The sequence below is a fragment of the Ascaphus truei genome, chromosome 2, assembly GCF_040206685.1.
Source record: "Ascaphus truei isolate aAscTru1 chromosome 2, aAscTru1.hap1, whole genome shotgun sequence".
Lineage (NCBI taxonomy): Eukaryota > Metazoa > Chordata > Amphibia > Anura > Ascaphidae > Ascaphus > Ascaphus truei.
In genome coordinates, this window is record NC_134484.1 from 412,356,542 (window position 1) to 412,377,774 (window position 21,233).

Below are 21,233 nucleotides of genomic sequence, written 5' to 3' on the forward strand. Positions count from 1 at the left end.
TGTTGCAGTTGCGCGGCGGTCTCTGTGTCTGAGTGATCGCTCTCCTGCGTGATGTCTGGTGAGGCTCTGAGTTCTGCCATGCTGTAGGTGTGTGTAGGCCTTTTGCCAGTGCGTGTGGCGTGCGGTCTTTTACCTTGTCAGCGAAGGGCGTCTGTCTCAGATGGTGCCGAGCGGTGTCCTGCAGCGTGCAGCGTTGGGGTAGCTGTACTTACAGGTGTCCGTAGGCTCCTCACTGTGGGGCTGAGCAGCGGGTGGACTCAGACAGAGAAAAAGGCAGTTAGTAATTGTGAGAGAAGCACTGTTTGTTGCAAGGCTGCCGTGCAGTTTGAGCTACTGGTTGTCTGTGAAAGCTGCAGACTGTGTGCAGTTGCAGAGGCTGCTCTGTGTAGTCATGGAGTCTGGAGTAGCAGCTCCTGTGAGTGTCTGTAAGGCACAGATATCTTTTCACTGTTCTGTTTAAACTGCTGCTTGTTTTGCAGAAAGCTGTAGCAGTTTGCTGTATAGCTGTGTAGAGCTGCACTTTTGTAGCATGAAGGCTGTGAGTGATAGCTTCTGCGTAGACCTCTAATACACGGTCTCTCTCTTACTATCCTGGAACAAGGGTCACGAATGATGTATGAATGATTCCAGTAAGCTCAACTCATGTCCTCCCTCTTCCAAAGCATGACAAGTCCTTAATGTCTTTCTTAATTTTATTGCAGGAGTAGAAAACACAGGAACTTGTAGGTGTAGTGTAGGCAGAGAGTGCTTCTCTATGTGGGATGCTTCTATGGGGTTAGACTATGGTAAGAGAGAAAGGCCTTACCAGGGGTGAATGCAGACAGGTCTGTACTCACTGTAATCTAGGGTGGAAAAGGAAGTGAGGGGCAGGGGTCACACTAAAGGTTGAGTGGGACTGCACTAACTGTCAGCAAAAGACAGGGGAGAACATGGGAAAGTCCATTAACTGGGAGGACTGGAGAAGCTGCAGTAGTAGTTCACTGATTACGTGCTCAGATGCAAGAAATGCAACATTGTTGCATGTTACACAGGCACAGTGTGTGTATGTGGAACCAATGCCTGCAGCTGAACTTAAGGAGCTGACAAGCAGAAGGGGGGTCAGGCAGGAATGTGATTCTTGTTCCATGACAGCTCTCACTCTCTTCACTTCTTTGCTCCAACAGCAACCTGTCTCTCACAACATGACTTTGCTGTGGAGGCTGCTGCTCCAGGAAGTGGTCTCGCTCTCTCACATTCCATGCCCCAATGGTCAGGGTGGAGGGGTAGGTCTCCTCCTGCTCGCAATACCACCTCCACCATATGTCTCCATCTGTCTCTTTCTTTGAGGTTCATGCTGTCAGGCTTTCCTACTCTCTCTCTCTGCATGTGGCAGTCATCTACGGACCACCTACCTCTACAGCCGCTACCTCCACCTTCCTCTCTAACTTTGAATCCGGGCTTTCCTTCTTTCTCTCCTCTAACTCTACTATCATTTTACGGGAAGATTTCAACTGTCATATTGATGATCCCTCAGTCTCCTAGGCATCTTACCTTCTCTCTTTAACCTCCTCCTTTGGCCTCCATCAATGGACCAATTCCAGCACCCACAAGGATGGTCATTACTTAAACCTGGTATTTACAAAAAACTGTTCCCTTTCTGAATTCTCTATCTCACCCCTTCTGTTTTCTGACCATAATCTTCTATCATTCACCACTACTCATTCCCTTCTCCATGTTGGTTTTATTTTTGTTAAGTAAATCAAGACACGGTGTAATATGTCATGTGTTGTTGTTCATCTGAGGTTGTATTTAACTAATTTGAAGACCTGCTAAGGAACAGTTGATTGTTATTATGTCCTGATATGTAAAACCATAGAATTCAAAGAGGGTGTACTTTCTTTTTCACATAACTGTCCCCCAGCAATACCAAACAATATATCAGAAAATAGAAATAATTGGATGACACTCTAATAGACTTATGACAAAAAATACATTAATGTAAACATAAAAAACAAAAATTACGTTTCGCTCCCACTTTGGACCTTTAAAAAAAGAAAATCCCATTGTGGACCTATTCAAAAATCTCCACAGTGGAATTGAAATGTTTATCTTTAATGTTTAAATACATGTATTGTTTTTTGTTCATAAGTCAAGTGGAGTACCATCCAATTATTTTTGTTTTCTGCACCTTACATGTAGCCATTAGAATAATTTTTTTCTCCACAGTTCCATGGCTGGTAAAATAATATTGGGCAACCATCTGCACCTTCCTAATTCTGCTGCTAATTATTATCCCACCAGCGTCTCTATTCATTCTGCATGGCTTTAGCACTTTGTTTGAGAAAAGTGTCTGTTAATGCTTTGCCTTGTTCTGTACATTATTGCACACTAGCTTAAATATGCAGGGAGCCTTTATTAAAGAAGATATATTTCCATTGATGTCTTATCTAATATTAGGAATAGTATTATTTAAGCGTAAAATCTTAATATAAAAATGTCACTTATACATGTAGGTACAGTACCATAATATGCAATCTCCAGTTATAAAGAAACATGTATGATTAGCAAATTATAGCCATAACGTTGATTTCAACATTAGTATAATGTATTCTAAATAAATTTAAGAAACAGAAAAATACCTTGAGAGGGAGAATCGTAGTTATTCCCATCCAAAATCTCCACAAAATCTGTTGAACAATTACGGTTTCTGTCTTCAGTAGCAAAGTCCGTGAAAGAAATTGTAACATGGTTAACTGGTGAGAAAAAGAGAAGTACAAAGGGGTGAACGAAAACACTGATTTATTTGATATAATTTAATTTTATTTCAATTTCCATTTTATAAAGGGGGGGAAATCCCCTTCTCATTACTGATTCACGTCTAGATGCTCCTGCAAGTCCCAAGGTTCGGTATTTGGTCCTGGGACCTGGGACAGTGGAGGTCACTGATATTTTATGAATTGTAAGTTACAGAAGCTATATGCGATTTTAGCAATATATTTTGTGATATTTACTCCCAGTGGCGGCTGAATCCCACCACTATATATATATATATATATATATATAGTGGTGGGATTCAGCCGGTTCGCACCGGTTCGTGCGAACCTGTTCCTAGGATTTCTGACGTTCGCCGCTTAACAGGCGGCAGGGGGAGATGGTATGCGGCGGCGGGAGATTGTATGCGGCGGCAGCGGGAGATGGTATGCGGCACCGGGCTAAAAGGTTTAACGGTAACATAATAACTTGAGTGAGAGTCAGAGCAGGACTGCAGGGGAGGTGCGCCATCTAGCAGCCTGACCCGGAACTTCCTGTCTGCTGCCATAGAGCGCTCCTCTCCCCGTGCTGCTCCTGCTCTGACTCAAGAGATTCTACTACCGGCTAATTCTTTAAGCTGGGGGAGCCCTCCCCGTGCCTGTGTCCACCAAGGTAGGAATAGAAGGGAGGACTGGGTGAGATGTGAGGGGGCTGGGAGCGATGTGAGATGTGAGGGGGCTGGGAGAGATGTGAGGGGGCTGGGAGAGATGTGAGGGGACTGGGAGCGATGTGAGATGTGAGGGGGCTGGGAGAGATGTGAGGGGGCTGGAAGAGATGTGAGTGGGGCTGAGAGAGATGTGAGGGGTGAGAGGGGCTGGGAGAGATGTGAGGGAGGCAGGGGGAGATGTGAGGGGGCTTGGTGAGACGTGAGGGGTTTGGGAGAGATGTGAGGGGGCTGGGAGAGATGTGAGGGGGCTGGGAGAGATGTGAGGGGGCTGGGAGAGATGTGAGGGGCTGGGAGAGATGTGAGGGGCTGGGAGAGATGTGAGGGGGCTGGGAGAGATGTGAGGGGGCTGGGAGAGATGTGAGGGGGCTGGGAGAGATGTGAGGGGCTGGGAGAGATGTGAGGGGGGCTGGGAGAGATGTGAGGGGGGCTGGGAGAGATGTGAGGGGGGCTGGGAGAGATGTGAGGGGCTGGGAGAGATGTGAGGGGGGCTGGGAGAGATGTGAGGGGCTGGGAGAGATGTGAGGGGGGCTGGGAGAGATGTGAGGGGCTGGGAGAGATGTGAGGGGGCTGGGAGAGATGTGAGGGGGCTGGGAGAGATGTGAGGGGCTGGGAGAGATGTGAGGGGGGCTGGGAGAGATGTGAGATGTGAGAGGGGCTGGGAGAGATGTGAGGGGGACTGTGAGAGATGTGAGGGTGGCTGGGAGAGACGTGAGATGTGAGAGGGGCTGGGAGAGATGTGAGGGGCTGGGAGAGATGTGAGGGGCTGGGAGAGATGTGAGGGGGCTGGGAGAGATGTGAGGGGCTGGGAGAGATGTGAGGGGGGCTGGGAGAGATGTGAGATGTGAGAGGGGCTGGGAGAGATGTGAGATGTGAGGGGGACTGTGAGAGATGTGAGGGTGGCTGGGAGAGACGTGAGATGTGAGAGGGGCTGGGAGAGATGTGAGGGAGGCAGGGGGAGATGTGAGGGGGCTTGGTGAGACGTGAGGGGTTTGGGAGAGATGTGAGGGGGCTGGGAGAGATGTGAGGGGGGCTGGGAGAGATGTGAGGGGGCTGGGAGAGATGTGAGGGGCTGGGAGAGATGTGAGGGGGGCTGGGAGAGATGTGAGGGGCTGGGAGAGATGTGAGGGGGCTGGGAGAGATGTGAGGGGGCTGGGAGAGATGTGAGGGGCTGGGAGAGATGTGAGGGGGGCTGGGAGAGATGTGAGATGTGAGAGGGGCTGGGAGAGATGTGAGGGGGACTGTGAGAGATGTGAGGGTGGCTGGGAGAGACGTGAGATGTGAGGGGCTGGGAGAGATGTGGGGGAGATGTGAGGGGGGATGGGAGAGATGTGAGGGGGCTCTGATCTCTCTTCCCCCCCCTCCCACATGCAGTCCTGTTCAACTGAATAAAACAAACACAAAACATCTCCCCCGTCTCTCTCACTCCCCCCGCTCTCTCTACCCCCCCACTCTCTCTTTACCCCCATCTCCCTACCCCCCCCCCCTGTCGTCTCCCTACCCCACCCCCACGTCGTCTCCCTACCCCCTCCCCTTGTCTCCCTAACCCCTCCCGGTGAGAGAGAACCTGTTGCTAAAAATTTTGAATCCCACCACTGTATACACACATGAATACATACTGTACATATTTTGTTTTTAGAGAGCAAAGTCCAGCTACAATACTTCCTGCAGTGTAGCATCAACCACCAGGGGGGAGCTGGAGCACATCTCTCTCTCTCTCTCTTTTCTGGTGAAGCTTTCCTTCAGCAGACAGAAAGGTGGGGAGAGGTAGCCTCCATTTGGATAAGAGAAGAGGTCGCACTAGATTTTTGGGTGCCCTGAGCAAAAAAAATGGGAGGGAGGGGCTGACCCCTACCAGTCACCAGGCAACATGCTATGCAGAATCACAAACGCTACCGTGTGTGTGTGTGTGTGTGTGTGTGTGTGTGTGTGTGTGTGTGTGTGTGTGTGTGTGTGTGTGTGTGTGTGTGTGTGTGTGTGTGTGTGTGTGTGTGTGTGTGTGTGTGTGTGTGTGTGTAGCTTTTTTGATCACCCAAATTGGCTAACGCCCTACCAGTCAGTTCCTCTTATGGGGGTTATACTGTATAATAGAAAGCTCTCTACTTCTCAACTCGTAAACGTAGCATCAGAAAATCTAATAAAATCCTAAATCAAGTGTTAATTCCCCAGTTTAGCAGAACAGGTTTAATAAATAGCCCGTGAAAAAACTATAATAAAGTGCAACAAATATTGTGATATACTCAAGCTGCAGCCTTTTTTTTATATATATATATATATATATATATATTATATATATATTTTTTATAGCCTCACTTTTTATATTTATAATTTAATTTTTAGTTATTCATCTTTTTTGATGTAATCTTTTTTGATGTAATCCTTTTTATACAATTTTTATACAATTGTCCCGGTCCAATATCATTGCTGTCATTGAATCATCAGTGAAGAGTATTGAGTAGCTTTATTATGAGTTGTCTGTTTTTAACCCTTGTTGTTTTTTTACTAATCCATGCTGTTTATGTGTTTCAGCATTCTCCGCACATCCTTTTTTTTTTTAAATTTTGGAATGATTATTATGTGTAAGGATGAGACAGGGTTTTTAGCACTTGTTTAATAATACAATATTTTTTATCAATTGTATAAACTTCTCGGTTATTGCATACAGTCCATGAAAGAATCCTTTTTTATTTTATAGTATATTGTGTTTTTGTAAGCTGATACATACATAAGCACAGGCACACATATATAAGCACAGACACACACAGATATATATATACATACATAAATACACAGTGCGGCTGCGGGGGGGCATTATTATGTGTATTGGGGGAGGGGAGTTATTATCATCATAGTTTATTTTTTAAGAAAAATACAGGCTTTCACTTAAAGGGGCATCGCAATACTTTACATTGGGATAGACATTCAATGTGTTAGAAGAGGCCCTCCTCAAGGAGCTACAATCGATCTGCAGGGTAAGTAAAGATTGGGTACAGGGGACGAGAGGGTTTGCGAGTTTCAGAAGCAATAAGCAGCTGTAACATTACCAAACCCCAGCCAAACGTTAGCAAATGGTGGACACCCTTTGGCTGCCACCACAGGCTGTCCACCTTTGGGGTGACACAGATGTAGACTGAAGGTGTTCTGAATTACTTCAGCCGGGCTTTGAAATTCCTTCATCCAGTCGTAAGCACTGCAGTAGGTGGGGTTGACGAAACACATTACAGAAAGAAATGCCAGATGTTAACCCTTAGCACGCTGGTTCTGTGCAGAGTGGTGCAGTTCTTGGGGAGCCCTTTCAGATGTCCGCCTTTGCGGTGACGCTATGTGGACTGAAGGTTGTGTGTTGGGGGGGAGAGGTGTGGGAGAGGGAGAGAGAGGGAGGTGGGGGCATAAGGGAGAGAGGGGCGTGAGGGAGAGAGAGGTGAGAGAGATGTGGGTGTGTGGAAAAGAGAAAAAGGGGCATGAGGGAGAGCGGGGGGGTGGGAGGGAGAGGTAGAAGAGAGATGGGGAAAAGGGAGAGAGGTGGAAAAGGGAGGAGGGTTTGTGGGAAAGAGGGGAGTGAAAGGGGAAGGAGGTAGAGGATGAGAGGGAGGGGAGAGGTGGGAGTATGAGAGGTAGAGAAGGGTATCACAAGGCTGCCGACATTTGGGGGGGCACTGGAAACTGTAGTCCAGGGCCCCGGGAAAGCGATTTATGGCCCTGTACATACATACACACATACACACCCACCTACAGAGACATACATAGAAACTATAGAATCTATGTCTGCAGAAGGTTAGAGCATGCACTGTTCCCAGCATGGGGTTTACGTCTGCTGCCAGCAGCCTCCAAGTGTAATCAGCCTAAGCTGCAGGGTTAAAAAAAAGGCAGCCGGAGAATACCAGTGTCTCACACAGAGGGCTGTCTATGTGGAGTCCTGTGAAACAGCAAGTACACCAGGGAAAGGATTGTGCTATTGCTTTACTATATGAAACAGAATATAGGGCATTTTCCCTATAGATGCAAGGCAATCTTACCAGGGTGCAAAGAAGCCCCACTTATCAGATCCAAGGATGAATGGCAATAAGTTGTATGTGGAAGTCCCTTGCAAGAAATTGTACGTTTTGGGTCCATACTTCGACCCTTCTTCAGAAGTCAGAACTATGATGTAATGAATTGTACAGAGACTAGTTGTTATAGGGTTATAGGATCAGTTTGCCACATTGTGACGACATAGTGGGACTTCACTCTTACACTGTAGCACAGTGGGACATTTCCACTGAAAGGGAAGAGTGATCTGATGATTTTATTGCTCAAACGTACAATTTCTTGTAATGGAATTCCACATTCCCTGATTACCACTGTAAGGGAAACTAGAATATATAGGGTACCTTATGTGCTCTAACTTTTGAATATTTTAATATATTTTCTGTTATCTTTCCCCCCTCCAGGGTATAGTTCTCTCTAAGAGCTTCTTATGCATTTGGTGCTGAGAATAAATAGTGACATTGTGCCCATTATATCAGTTGATTACATTGGTCCACATATTGTACCAGTATATCCTACCTAGGGCCTAACCCTTTTATTTCCTGACTTCACATCAGGATTTGTCACAAGGCGTATATCTCCTAGAGAGATAACAACTATTTTGTGTCTTTGTTTATGTTTCGTCCGTGTCCAACTTAATTTTATTACATCATTACCTAATAAAGGTTATATTTTAATCAATTCATATACTCTGATATTGAGTGCTGATTATAGGGGCTCTTTCTTTCTTGTTCTTCACAAGATATTGTTTTCTCTGATTACCACAATGTAACAGGGACTTATCCCTGTTTAAGTAAAACTGCCTCTAAATGCTCTGAGGAATCCAACAGGGAGCTGGTTGATTGCCGAGATGGCAATTAACCAATCTCCACCTGGGTTATCAAAGGAGTGTAAAAGTCTCCTGCTGGAGATACCAGAGATTTCCTTAGCACACAACTGTGCTGACATGAGGAGAAGAAGATGTCTTGAGCACAAAGGCTGTGCTGACTACAAGACACAATAAGACCAGACTGATATTCCTGGGAGCGGCTGGACTGCAATGTCTGCATCTGGGGAACCGGAACCGCCGAACCAGTATGGTCAGATAAGACTTTTGTATATATTGCTCCCTGATAAGCCAGTTCCCCGTCCAAAAACATATAACAGTTTATCTAGCCAATCAAAAACAGTTAGGGCATATATTGTCTCTTTAGTCTCCAACGTGGAGTAGGTGTTTGTTTATTTTGTTTTTGGATGCTGTACAGTTTAAAGGAAGAAGCTAAATAAAGCCAGGTTATCATTTCACCAAAATTGGTCTCCATTAATGTACTTCTGCTCACACCTCTTACACACTGATACTTCGATTTGATAAGGAGGCATATTTCCCCCCCCCCCCCGGTGAGATCGCTTTGCATCTACAGTATATGGGAAATATGTATTGTGTTCAGTGTAACATGTCTATGGACTCATAATGTGTCCAACCTGTATAGTATAGCTATTTGTAATCAAAATAAATCTGTGTTTTTGTTCATTTATTCTGGTCATCGTCAAATTATTGCTCCTCCACACTCTCACCAGAAATTATTGCTAGGGTGACCAGATTTACAAAAGTAAAAACCGTGACACAGTAAAAAAAATTTTTATAAAACAAATGATATCACCAACTGCGCCCCTTCTCCTTTATGTCTCTCTACCCCGCTCTGTCCCCCCTTCTCTCACACACACACACCTGTCTCTCTCCCTCCCCCATATCCCTCTATTCTCGTTCTCCCCACCCCTACATTCTCATTCCAACCTTCCCTGTCTCTCTCTCTCCCCCATTCTTTCTCTCTCCCCCCCATTCTCTCGCTCTCTCTCCCCCCTCCCCCCCATTCTCTCGCTCTCTCTCTTCCCCATTCTCTCTCTCTCCCCCTCATTCTCATTCTCTCCCCCATTCTCTCTCTCTCCCCCCACATTCTCTCGCTCTCTCTCCCAATTCTCTCTCCCCCATTCTCTCCATCATTCTCTCCTCCCTCTCCTCTCCCTCTCATTTTGTCTCTCCTCCATTTTCTGTCTCTCTCCCCCCCATTCTTTGTCTCTCTCTCCCCCCCATTCTCTGTGTCTCTCTCTCTCCCCCATTTTCTGTACCTTTCCCCCCATTCTCTGTCTCTCTCTCCCCTCCATTCTCTGTCTCTCTCCCCCATTCTCTGTCTCTCTCCCTCCCCCCATTCTCTGTCTCTCTCTCTCTCTCTCTCCCCATTCTTTGGCTCTCTCCCCTCCCCCATTCTCTGTGTCTCTCCTCGATTTTCTGTTTCTCTCCCCCATTCTCTGTCTCTCTCTCCCCTCCATTCTCTGTCTCTTTCCCCCATTCTGTCTCAATCCCCCCATTTTCTGTGTCTTCCCCATTCTCTGTCTCCCCCCACCCATTCTCTCTCTCCCCCACTCTCTCTCCCCACATTCTCTCGCTCTCTCTCTCCCCACATTCTCTCTCCCCCCATTCTCTCTCTCTCCTCCCATTCTCTCACTCTCTCCCCTATTCTCTCCCTCCATCTCCTCTCCCCCATTCTCTGTGTCTCTCCTCCATCTCCTCTCCCCCCCATTCCCTGTCTCTCTCTCCCAACCCCATTCTCTGTGTTTCTCTCTATCCCCCATTCTTTGTCTGTCTCTCTCTCTCTCCCCCCCCCCCATTCTCTCTCTCTCCCCCATTCTTTGTCTCCCCCCCCATTCTCTGCCTCTCTCTCTCCCCCATTCTTTGTCTCTCTCTCCTCTCCCCCATTCTCTGTCTCTCCTCCATTTTCTGTCTCTCTCCCCCATTCTCTGTCTCTCTCTCTCCCCCTATTGTGTCTCTCTCTCCCCCCCCCCACTCTGTGCCCCTTCCCATGCTGTGCCTCTCCCCCCACACTGTCTCTCCCCATGCTGTGCCTGTGCCTCTCTCTGTCTCTCCCCATGCTGTGCCTCTCTCTGTGTCTCTCCCCATGCTGTGCCTCTCTCTGTGTCTCTCCCCATGCTGTGTCTCTCCCCATGCTGTGCCTCTCTCTGTGTCTCTCCCCATGCTGTGTCTCTCCCCATGCTGTGCCTCTCTCTGTGTCTCTCCCCATGCTGTGCCTCTCTCTGTGTCTCTCCCCATGCCGTGCCTCTCTCTGTGTCTCTCCCCATGCCGTGTCTCTCCCCATGCTGTGTCTCACCCCATGCTGTGCCTGTGTGTCTCTCTCTCTCTCTCTGCCTCTCCCCATGCTGTGCCTGTGTTCTCTCTGCCTCTCCTCATGCTGTGCCTGTGCCTTTCTCTGTGTCTCTCCCCCCCCCAGCCATTGTGTGAGTGAGTGTGTGTCTGTGTCCCCCATTCTGGAACACACCTGCATGGGTGGGGGAAGCCATCTTGAGCCCTGGCAGCAGACACCGGAAGTTCTCACTGACTTCCGGGTCTCACTGCTGGGGCTCCGCAGCTCAGACCCGGCCCCTGCTCTCCTCCATGCATTGTCTGCTCTCTGCTGCCCCCCCTGCTCTGATGGTCAAAAGCGGAACAGCCACAAAGAAACGGAACATTTTACAGCATGCAGGGCAGCCGGGACAGAGGTTAAAAAAACGGGACTGTCCCGGCTAAACCAGGATACCTGGTCACCCTAATTATTGCACAAACTTTAAAGTGGCAGCCATCTTTATTTCTCTGTGTGTGTCTGTCCATGTGCCTTGTCGTGGCACTTATATAAATAACACTTTCCAAATACCAGATAAGGACAGTTGAAACAGTAAACTACGCCATGCAGGAGATCTTCAAATTTATATTATTTATTATACCATGTACAAAGGTGCCAGAAACATGAAAAATGGCATAACAATTCGGGGGCCAGGGACAAAGGGAGGCATGCCTCCAACCCTTCACTCCCCCATCCCCACCCATTCCAACAGATGTTTTTTTCTGCCTCTGGCTCCTTGGCAAAGGGTATAATAAATCAGGTAAATTTGAAGATCTCCTGCGTGACATAGTTTCCTGCTGCGACTGTCCTTATCTAGTATGTATTAAGGTAATCATGAGCTTTCCTGTATTATCTTGTCATTGATTGGAGGTTTGACGAACCCTCCGGTTTCATAGCACCCTGTCAGGCACAAAGACATACGGAGAGGCACATACTGTACTCTCTCTCCCTTTCTTCCCCTCATTCTTCATATTCCCCTCCCCTCCCGCAGAGTGATCAGAGATCACTCTGATCTCTTTTAATCAGATGCGACCTGCCAGTGACTCCCCAGGGTCTGAATGGGTTAGTGCTGCTGTGTGAGTTACTGACCGGTTCTGTGTGATTAATAGAGATCAGAACGACTAAGCGCTGTTCTGAGGCCAGGACACAGAATGAGGAGGTTTGGTAACAAGCCAACTGGTTTAAAGCAGCCTGGCCGTTTCTAGTTCATGACCTGGAGTTGGAATGGGGGAGAAATTGAGCCCCTGAACCAGTGGGTGCCCTAAGCAGCTACTTCGTCTGCTTATAACGTGGAGACACCTCTGAGTTAGTGTATCTACTTTCCCCCACACATACACACAGACTTCTCTCACACCACATGACAGCCTCACATATCCACGGACTGCTCACTGCAACCTAAATCATGTGACTGTGCCCCCTCCCATTTTGCTTTGTAATGCCCCTACTGACTAACCTTTAACCCACATGTATTGGCCATCACTGCCCCTCACTAGCCTTTTAAATAAAGCAATTCCACCCAAGTGAACAAATGACAGTAATACGGTATGTTCAGTGGGTTAAGTCTCGGGTACTGATGCACTTCTCAAAGCAGAAACCTCCCTGCTTGATATTATTTACATGTCAATTTTATACTATGGACCATGAGATCCCATTAGGCTGAATGGCGCTTCACTTACTGCTGGGAACCCAACTTATGCAAATTCTAACATCGCCTGTTTCTATTGGCTAGCTGTCCAGTGCGTATTTATTCCCTTGGATTTTACAATATTTCCAGCTCCGTAAAACATCGCAGAAGTGTAAAAAATGTATGTGTGCATTTTTTTTTTAACATTGTGGCCTGTCTACGTGGCCCTTTAACCCATTCAGCACTTGGTGCTCATGACTCACTTGAAACACTGTTCCAGGAAATGTTTTTGGAATGTTGGCAACAGTTTTTTTCCCACAAATTGGATTCAGACTTTTTTTTTTCTCAGTTTAAGAGAAACAGGAGACGCTCTGCATGTTCCACAACGCTCAAAACCCAGGCATGGCTCAGGCATCATTTTCTCAATGGGCCTAAATTGTCAATCCCCTTATGAAAATCTTAGTTTAATCGTACTTAATAGTGCAGTTCCCCATCCATGTTTATATTTAATGATTTATTCACTATACTGCACAATATGATGCCTATTTTCACCTCTCTTATTTTTTTTCCTACTCAGTGATTTTTTTGTTGATTTTTTATTCCTAAAAAATTAGATCAAAGCATAAATTATTATGGCTCCAAGCGCCTCTCACTGAGGGCCAGATTCACAGGGTCTGCCAACTCTGCTAATAACAGTCTTATATCAAAACCCACCACAGCCGTTATTTTGTCTTGACTTTCAAGAGAAGCTGTTTAACTTCCAGCGATAAGTAATTGAATTAAGGAAAAAAACGGAACTACGAGTTCAATCAAATATGCAGACGAAACCCCGGTATTCTTCGATTTGCCTCGAAATGATGCAGCCAATCCTAAGAGTGCTAAAGAGGGCAAGATCATGAGCACGGATTCTGAAAAGCAGTGTGTCACTGTGATGCTGTGCATTACTGCCGATGGCCGGAAGATGCTGCCTTACAGTATATCATTTTAAACCCAAGACGATACCAAAGAATGAGATCCTTCCCAAAGATATAATTGAGCGTTCACAAAAAAAAAATGGATGGACGATGGCTGAGCTCATGGAAGACGATTGGTAAAAATCATATGTTATGTTAGTTCTTGAAGCACTTCGTGGACATTTATCTGCAGCTAAAGAATAAGCTCGCCAGAAAGCGTTGTGTCTTGGTTATTATTCCTGGTGGCATGACTAGCCAACTTCAATCCCTCAATGTTTCATTAGTAAAACCATGGTGTGGTTATCCTGGGGTAATAAATATAAAAAAAAATAAGTCTAAACTAATGTGGCTAAATAAATAGGTAGGGGAAGAAATGGAAAAATAAAAGTTGTGTGTGCTTAGCACGCGCATTGTAAGTGAAACTTCTTTGTGTTTTGTCACTGTTTTGTGATAGAAATTGTATTTGTGATGGTGATGTTTTTAATTAAATGAAAGAGATTTGAGAGCATAATGTATTTTATTTATTTTGGTTGGGGAAAAAGAATGGTGTGAATAGCGCTATCAATAAAAAAATTTAAGAATAATACACAATATAAACACAATGTGATAAGTGACTAAATATAGAACGGCTGCCAGGAAAAAAAACCTAACCCAAACACAGTTAGTGAAAAACAGAGATACAATACAGAACGGCGCCTCAAGTGTCCAAAAACGATAATAAGTCCAAAGAAATACTGCAGTGTCCAATGACGGTGATCCGGTAGTTAGACAGCAGACTCCACAGCAGCAATCATGGTATATAATGCAGGGAAGATAAAGAGAGAAATCATAGCGTGACACTGCATATGAAAAACATGTAAATCACACATACAAGACTTACACCACTAACAACACTGACAGAAAGGCTGACAATAAAACAGAGATTTATTAGAACAATTACTAAAAAGGACAATGAACTAGGGAGCAGGTCCAGGATCCGGTGTGTAAAACCGGAATCCTACTTACAGCAATCCAAAAATGTTCAAGCAGTATAACAGGAGGTGCAGTCCGGTTTCAGCTTTTCTCGGGCGCGTGGTGCTTCTGTAATGGCCGCCGCTTCATGGCATCCCCTGAAGAAGTGCGCATGCGCATGAAACGCGTTGGGTGTTTTAGAGATCATTTGGAGAGTGAACACTACAAGGAGCAGACCTCAGCATCAATCCCCAGTTCTAGCGGACGGCAGAGACGTGCAGCAAGGAGTAAGCGGCGGCGAACAGCTCCACCCAGCGAGTGACGTCAGTGTAGACGAAAAATCTCGCGAGGGTTGACCTGCAGGGACGCCAAGCCCGAGAGTGATCGGAGGAAGCGCCGGCGGCCATTACAGAAGCACCACGCGCCCGAGAAAAGCTGAAACCGGACTGCACCTCTTGTTATACTGCTTGAACATTTTTGGATTGCTGTAAGTAGGATTCCGGTTTTACACACCGGATCCTGGACCTGCTCCCTAGTTCATTGTCCTTTTTAGTAATTGTTCTAATAAATCTCTGTTTTATTGTCAGCCTTTCTGTCAGTGTTGTTAGTGGTGTAAGTCTTGTATGTGTGATTTACATGTTTTTCATATGCAGTGTCACGCTATGATTTCTCTCTTTATCTTCCCTGCATTATATACCATGATTGCTGCTGTGGAGTCTGCTGTCTAACTACCGAATCACCGTCATTGGACACTGCAGTATTTCTTTGGACTTATTATCGTTTTTGGACACTTGAGGCGCCGGTCTGTATTGTATCTCTTTATTTATTTTGGTGTCGAACTTTCCATACTATCACTTTAAAAACATGATATAATTGACTTATTTTAAGTAAAGTAAGATACATTGATTTTGTATTGTAAAGTATCTAAATGCCGTTACTCAGAAAGATCTTTCATTCAATGTAAATCATAAAAATCAAAACACAATTTCAGTGAAAAACGCAAAGAAGTTTGACTTAGAGCCTGCGTGCTCGGCACACACCCCCCGTTTATTTTTCCCTACAATCATTACAGTTACTATATTATCTTAATCTATATACAATTCATGTGTTATATGTTTACACATCTTTTATCTTTTCCACTTCTGTTTTTTAATGACAAATTATAGGTTTGTCAATTTTTTTGCTATTTGCACTTCTATATTTATAGTCACTGGAAATTCCTCTAATAACAGTGTTCCGTTTGTTTGTGTATGTGTACACAGATCACCCAGTGTGTGTGTGTCTGCCTCTGCGCATGTGCCGGTGCCATTGCTGTTCTACGCGCATGCGAATGTCTCAGCCTCTTCGTATGCGCACACAATGACGGATGCCTCTGTGCATGCGGTGATACCCCCTATGCGCATGCGCAAGAGGCACTAGCCTCCTCTGTGCATGTGTATGCGGTGATGGATGTCTCTGCACATGTCTCAAACACCAAAAAACATAGATTGTAAGCTCCACGGGGCAGGGACCTGTGCCTGCAAAATGTCTCTGTAAAGTGCTGTGTACAACTAGCAGTGCTATAAAACATGCTATTATTATTATGTGCATTGTGTGACAGCCGCCTTTACGTATGCACACATGGCAATGTCTGCTTATGCGCATGCATACTTACCGGCGCCCATTTCAGCAAATGTGCAATTGTCGAAGCCTGGTTCTGCGCATGCGATGGCTGCATCTGCGCATGCGCCACCAACAGCAGCAAATTACATCACTTCCTTTATGGCTGTTTCTGCGCATGCATACTCATCATAGACCGGTTCTGTGCATGCGCGGTCTGCGACGGTCACGTCTGCGCAACCAACACCATCACTTTATGTCACTTTCATGACAGATTCATGAAAGATTTTCGTCCCCATCAAGTAGATTTGTCCCATCAAAATTCACTAGCTGCCACCAAAGAAGTTTCCCTTCCAAAACTTCCTGTACATACAGTATAGAGATACGTAGCATCTTACAAACATAAAAGTAATTAATAGACTTATTTTAATTGTTAGACTGTATGAGGAAGGTCACGCTCTGATGACCGAAACGTTGGATGCAGTGCCATGTACTTCTTATGAATACAGTGTTTTTGTACCTCCCTGGCTGTGTGCTGTCTCTGTTTTCCGGACCTACATCTGGTAAATTTTTCTGTTTATATATATATATGTATATATATATGTATATATATATATATATATATATATGCAAATACAACTGTATGCTCATCTGCATGTCTTAGGCTGGTCTGCAACCCCGCCTTTCCCCATCATCACCCAGCATACAGCACTTCCACTGCAGCAAGGGATTCTGGGAAATGACATGCAAATGAGCACACAGTGTCACTTTTTGCCTCAAAAACCATTTTTAACATGGTTCCCTATAGGCTTAAGCTTGCTGCATGGTCACAGCTTTGAGCACAGCCAGGGTTAATTTGCATGTCATTTCCCAGAATCCCTTGCTGCAGTGGAAGTGCTGTATGCTGGGTGATGATGGGGAAAGGCGGGGTTTCAGACCTGCCTAAGACATGCAGATGAGCATACAGTTGTATTTGCATATTTGCTTTCCTGTGGAGGGTTTTTGTCACTTTTTTTACTCACCATAACTTAACTCAGTATTATGGTATAGCCTATCCCATAGCCTCTCATGCATTCCCAGTTAAAATCAACCCCACACTGATGAGACCCATCAAGGTCGAAACAGCTGTCTGTGGGTGGTTTTCTGGGTATGCACCTTAACCCTGGCTGTGCTCAAAGCTGTGACCATGCAGCAAGCTTAAGCCTATAGGGAACCATGTTAAAAATGGTTTTTGAGGCAAAAAGTGACACTGTGTGCTCATTTGCATGTCATTTCCCAGAATCCCTTGCTGCAGTGGAAGTGCTGTATGCTGGGTGATGATGGGGAAAGGCGGGGTTGCAGACCTGCCTAAGACATGCAGATGAGCATACAGTTGTATTTGCATATTTGCTTTCCTGTGGAGGGTTTTTGTCACTTTTTTTACTCACCATAACTTAACTCAGTATTATATATATATATATATATATATATATATATATATATATATATATATATATATATATATATATATAATCAAAAAATAAATAGATGATACCGTTCTGTGGCTAACGAAATGCTTTTATTTGTGCGAGCTTTCGAGATACACTGATGTCTTCTTCCGGCGATGTTACAATGAATGAAGCAAGCAAAAGCTATACTATAAACAGTGTCTATTGGAATGTTATCTGTGCTGGTCCTTCCCCCGGTGTGGATGTGTTTTATGGCTGGAGGTGTCAAAAGGTTCCTGAAAGCAAGTGATGAAAGATTGTGTATGTGTATCAGTGTGAATTAACATGAATGGAGAGCCCACAGTATATACAGTGCTTTACAAAAGGTGTGTGTGGAGTGGGAGCGGATATAAATGGTGTGGGTGGGTGTGGAAATGTGAGAGTTAGTAGCATAACTAAAAGTGTGTGTGGATACTATGTGGTCCCTATTGGTGTATAGGGATGGAAAAACAAGGAGTATAAGTATGTGTGAGAGACAGCTGTGTGTGCATACATATAGCACAGTATGTACAGACATGGCCTATAGTGCTCATAGGCCATGTCTGTACATACTGTGCTATATGTATGCACACACAGCTATCTCTCACACATACTTATACTCCTTGTTTTTCCATCCCTATACACCAATTTCATCCCTATCCACACATTTCCACACCCACCCACACCATTTATATCCGCTCCCACTCCACACACACCTTTTGTAAAGCACTGTATATACTGTGGGCTCTCCATTCATGTTAATTCACACTGATACACATACACACTCTTTCATCACTTGCTTTCAGGAACCTTTTGACACCTCCAGCCATAAAACACATCCACACCGGGGGAAGGACCAGCACAGATAACATTCCAATAGACACTGTTTATAGTACAGCTTTTGCTTGCTTCATTCATTGTAACATCGCCGGAAGAAGACATCAGTGTATCTCGAAAGCTCGCACAAATAAAAGCATTTCGTTAGCCACAGAACGGTATCATCTATTTATTTTTTGATTATTGAAGCTCGGCTAACACGGTACTGATACCTCTACATGTATATATATATATATATATATATATATATATATATATATATGTAACGGTATTTCTGGCCCGGCCTGACCCACCCAATCTCACATTGGCCCCTGTGGTCTAACCGGACCCCATTCCAGTGTAGATATGCCTGATGGTGCACCTGTTGGCTACAGGACTCCTGAGTCTCCCGCATGATGGTGTGTGGGGAGGACCCGTCAGACAGGCAGCTGAGGTAGTGTGCTGAGTCTCACCTATTTCCAGTGCAGCGCCTCCACCTCACCAGGGCCCCTGCGTCCGCATGGGGATGATCCTGACGAGGAACTCCTCGGTGGTGCAACCTCCTGTGCAATCATTGGACTCTCACACACAGGGGTTTCTCTGATCAGCTCCATCTTTATTGTCACGGTGGGCATAGCTGCCCTCCACAATGGGGTGTATTTAGCCGATCATCTCGCCCGTGCTCCCCTTTGATAGGTATGTCACCTAGATGAGGGATTCACTATTCCCGCAGGAATCACTGCCCTGTGCCAGGTCCCTGGACACAGTCTCCCATGGAGTTACTAGAACATAACTAACACTCTGCAGAACTTGAACTCCTTCCTGAACCTTGTAAGAACTTTCCAGCAACTGTACTCGCCTTGAACTCTGACAGAACTAACTCTTGACACAGTGCTGTGCCTTATGTAACTTCTGAGGCTGACACACCTCTGACATCACTAACCATGGAGTCAGAGCATGTGACCAGTCCCATCCATACACAGGGCACCCCACCAGGGTGTGAGGGAAAACCTCCATGATTACTGCTGGCATGCCCACACTTACCAGGCCTTGCTGCCAGCAGGAGAGATGACTGTAGGCATTTTACATGACCGCTACATATATATATATACTGTATATAGTCCCAGATACACTAAGGAGAATTACATTTGTGCAAATGACACTACAGTAGGTTAACAAAACAAGAACGGTGCTATTTTCTCTGCAGTAACTCCATATTCACTATACCACTTCAATGCATCTAAATATATTTAATGGGGGGGGCTGGGGGGAGAGAATATCTTTATAGCGCGTATTACAGTTACAAAGTAGCTAAATGTCTATATGGAAAACACTGAATTGCTAAAGTCCAGAAACTTTACAAGATCCCAGGCTGCATGGAGTTTCCCTTCAAAAACTTCCTGTACATATATAGATACAGCTAAACCCCGTTATAACGCGCCTCGTTATACCGCGATTCGGTTATAACGCGGTTTTCCCGTGGCTCCCGTTTTTAAAAAAAAAAAAAAAAAAAAAAAAAAATTTTTTACATTTTTTTTTTTGCACACTGCACACACTCACTGCACACACACTGCTCATTGCTCACACTGCCACACTGCACACACACTGCACACTGCACACACACTGCTCATTGCTCACACTGACACACTGCACACACTCACTGCACACACACTGCTCATTGCTCACACTGCCACACTGCACACACACTGCACACTGCACACACACTGCTCATTGCTCACACTGACACACTGCACACACACTGACACACTGCACACTGCACACACTCACGCACACTCACACACACTCACACACACTTACACACACTTACGCACACTCACGCACACTTACAGACACTCACACACACTCACACACACACACACACACACACTTACACACACTTACACACACTTACGCACACTCACAGACACTCACAGACACTCACACACACTCACACACACTCACACACACACTCAGACACTTACACACACTCACAGACACTTACACACACTCACACACACTTAGACACACTTAGACACTCACAGACACTCACACACACTTACACACACACTCAGACACTTACACACACTCACAGACACTCACACACACTCACACACACTTAGACACACTTAGACACACTTAGACACTCACAGACACTCACACACACTTACACACACTTACACACACACTCAGACACTCACAGACACTCACAGACACTCACACACACTTACACACACACTCAGACACTTACACACACTCACAGACACTTACACACACTCACACACCCATATACACACACACACTTTCTCTCCCATATATACATACACACACACTCTCTCACTCTACACAGACGGGGGGTGGGGTCGGAGCAGAGGAAAGGCCGCGACCAGCACCACCACCCGCTCCCCCCCCTCCTCCCGCGCAGGCAGCGGGAGCACCGGGGACAGCGGTGGAGAGAAGAAACCCCCCGCTACAACCTCCATGCAGGCAGCATGGTTCTGAGGTAAGCGGCGACCTGAGGGACATCCCCACTCCCATCTCCTGCCCCGCGGGCTGTCCCGCGGTGACAGGGTGAAGCGGGGACAGGAGAGACATCCCCGCTCCCATCTCCTGCCCCGCGGCCTGTCCCGCGGTGACAGGGTGAAGCGGGGACAGGAGAGACATCCCCGCTCCCATCTCCTGCCCCGCGGCCTGTCCCGCGGTGACAGGGTGAAGCGGGGACAGGAGAGACATCCCCGCTCCCATCTCCTGCCCCGCGGCCTGTCCCGCGGTGACAGGGTGAAGCGGGGACAGGAGGGACATCCCCGCTCCCATCTCCTGCCCCGCGGCCTGTCCCGCGGTGACAGGGGGAAGCGGGGAGCGGAGGGACATGCCCGCTCCCATCTCCTGTCCCGCGGGATGAATATGCGCTAAAGCGCGGCGGCCATTTTTTTTTCTCGCGACCCCGTTAGTAACGCGGTGGTCTCGGGGTGGACCCCGAGACCCGCGTTATAACGGGGTTTAGCTGTACGTGGCATCTTACAAACATAAAAGTCATGAATGGACTTATTTTAATTGTTAGACTGTATGAGGTGTTTTATGATTTTTAAGGACATTTTATTAAAAAAGATAATAGTATACAGGTATGTTGAATATTTTATGGGGGGGAAGAGAATTTATTCATAGTGCGTATTACAGTTAAAAAGTAGCTAAATG

The 21,233-nt window shown here is 46.0% G+C and overlaps 1 protein-coding gene across 1 annotated transcript in view; it reads right to left on the reverse strand.

The window, feature by feature from the left end:
• The window catches only part of CUBN (cubilin), a 312,445-nt gene that overhangs the window by 126,499 nt on the left and 164,713 nt on the right, over positions 1 to 21,233 (reverse strand). Inside the window, exon 34 of the mRNA XM_075587495.1 lies at positions 2,619 to 2,732. Coding sequence (XP_075443610.1) covers positions 2,619 to 2,732 — 114 coding nt within the window. The remainder of the gene's footprint in view (positions 1 to 2,618; positions 2,733 to 21,233) is intronic.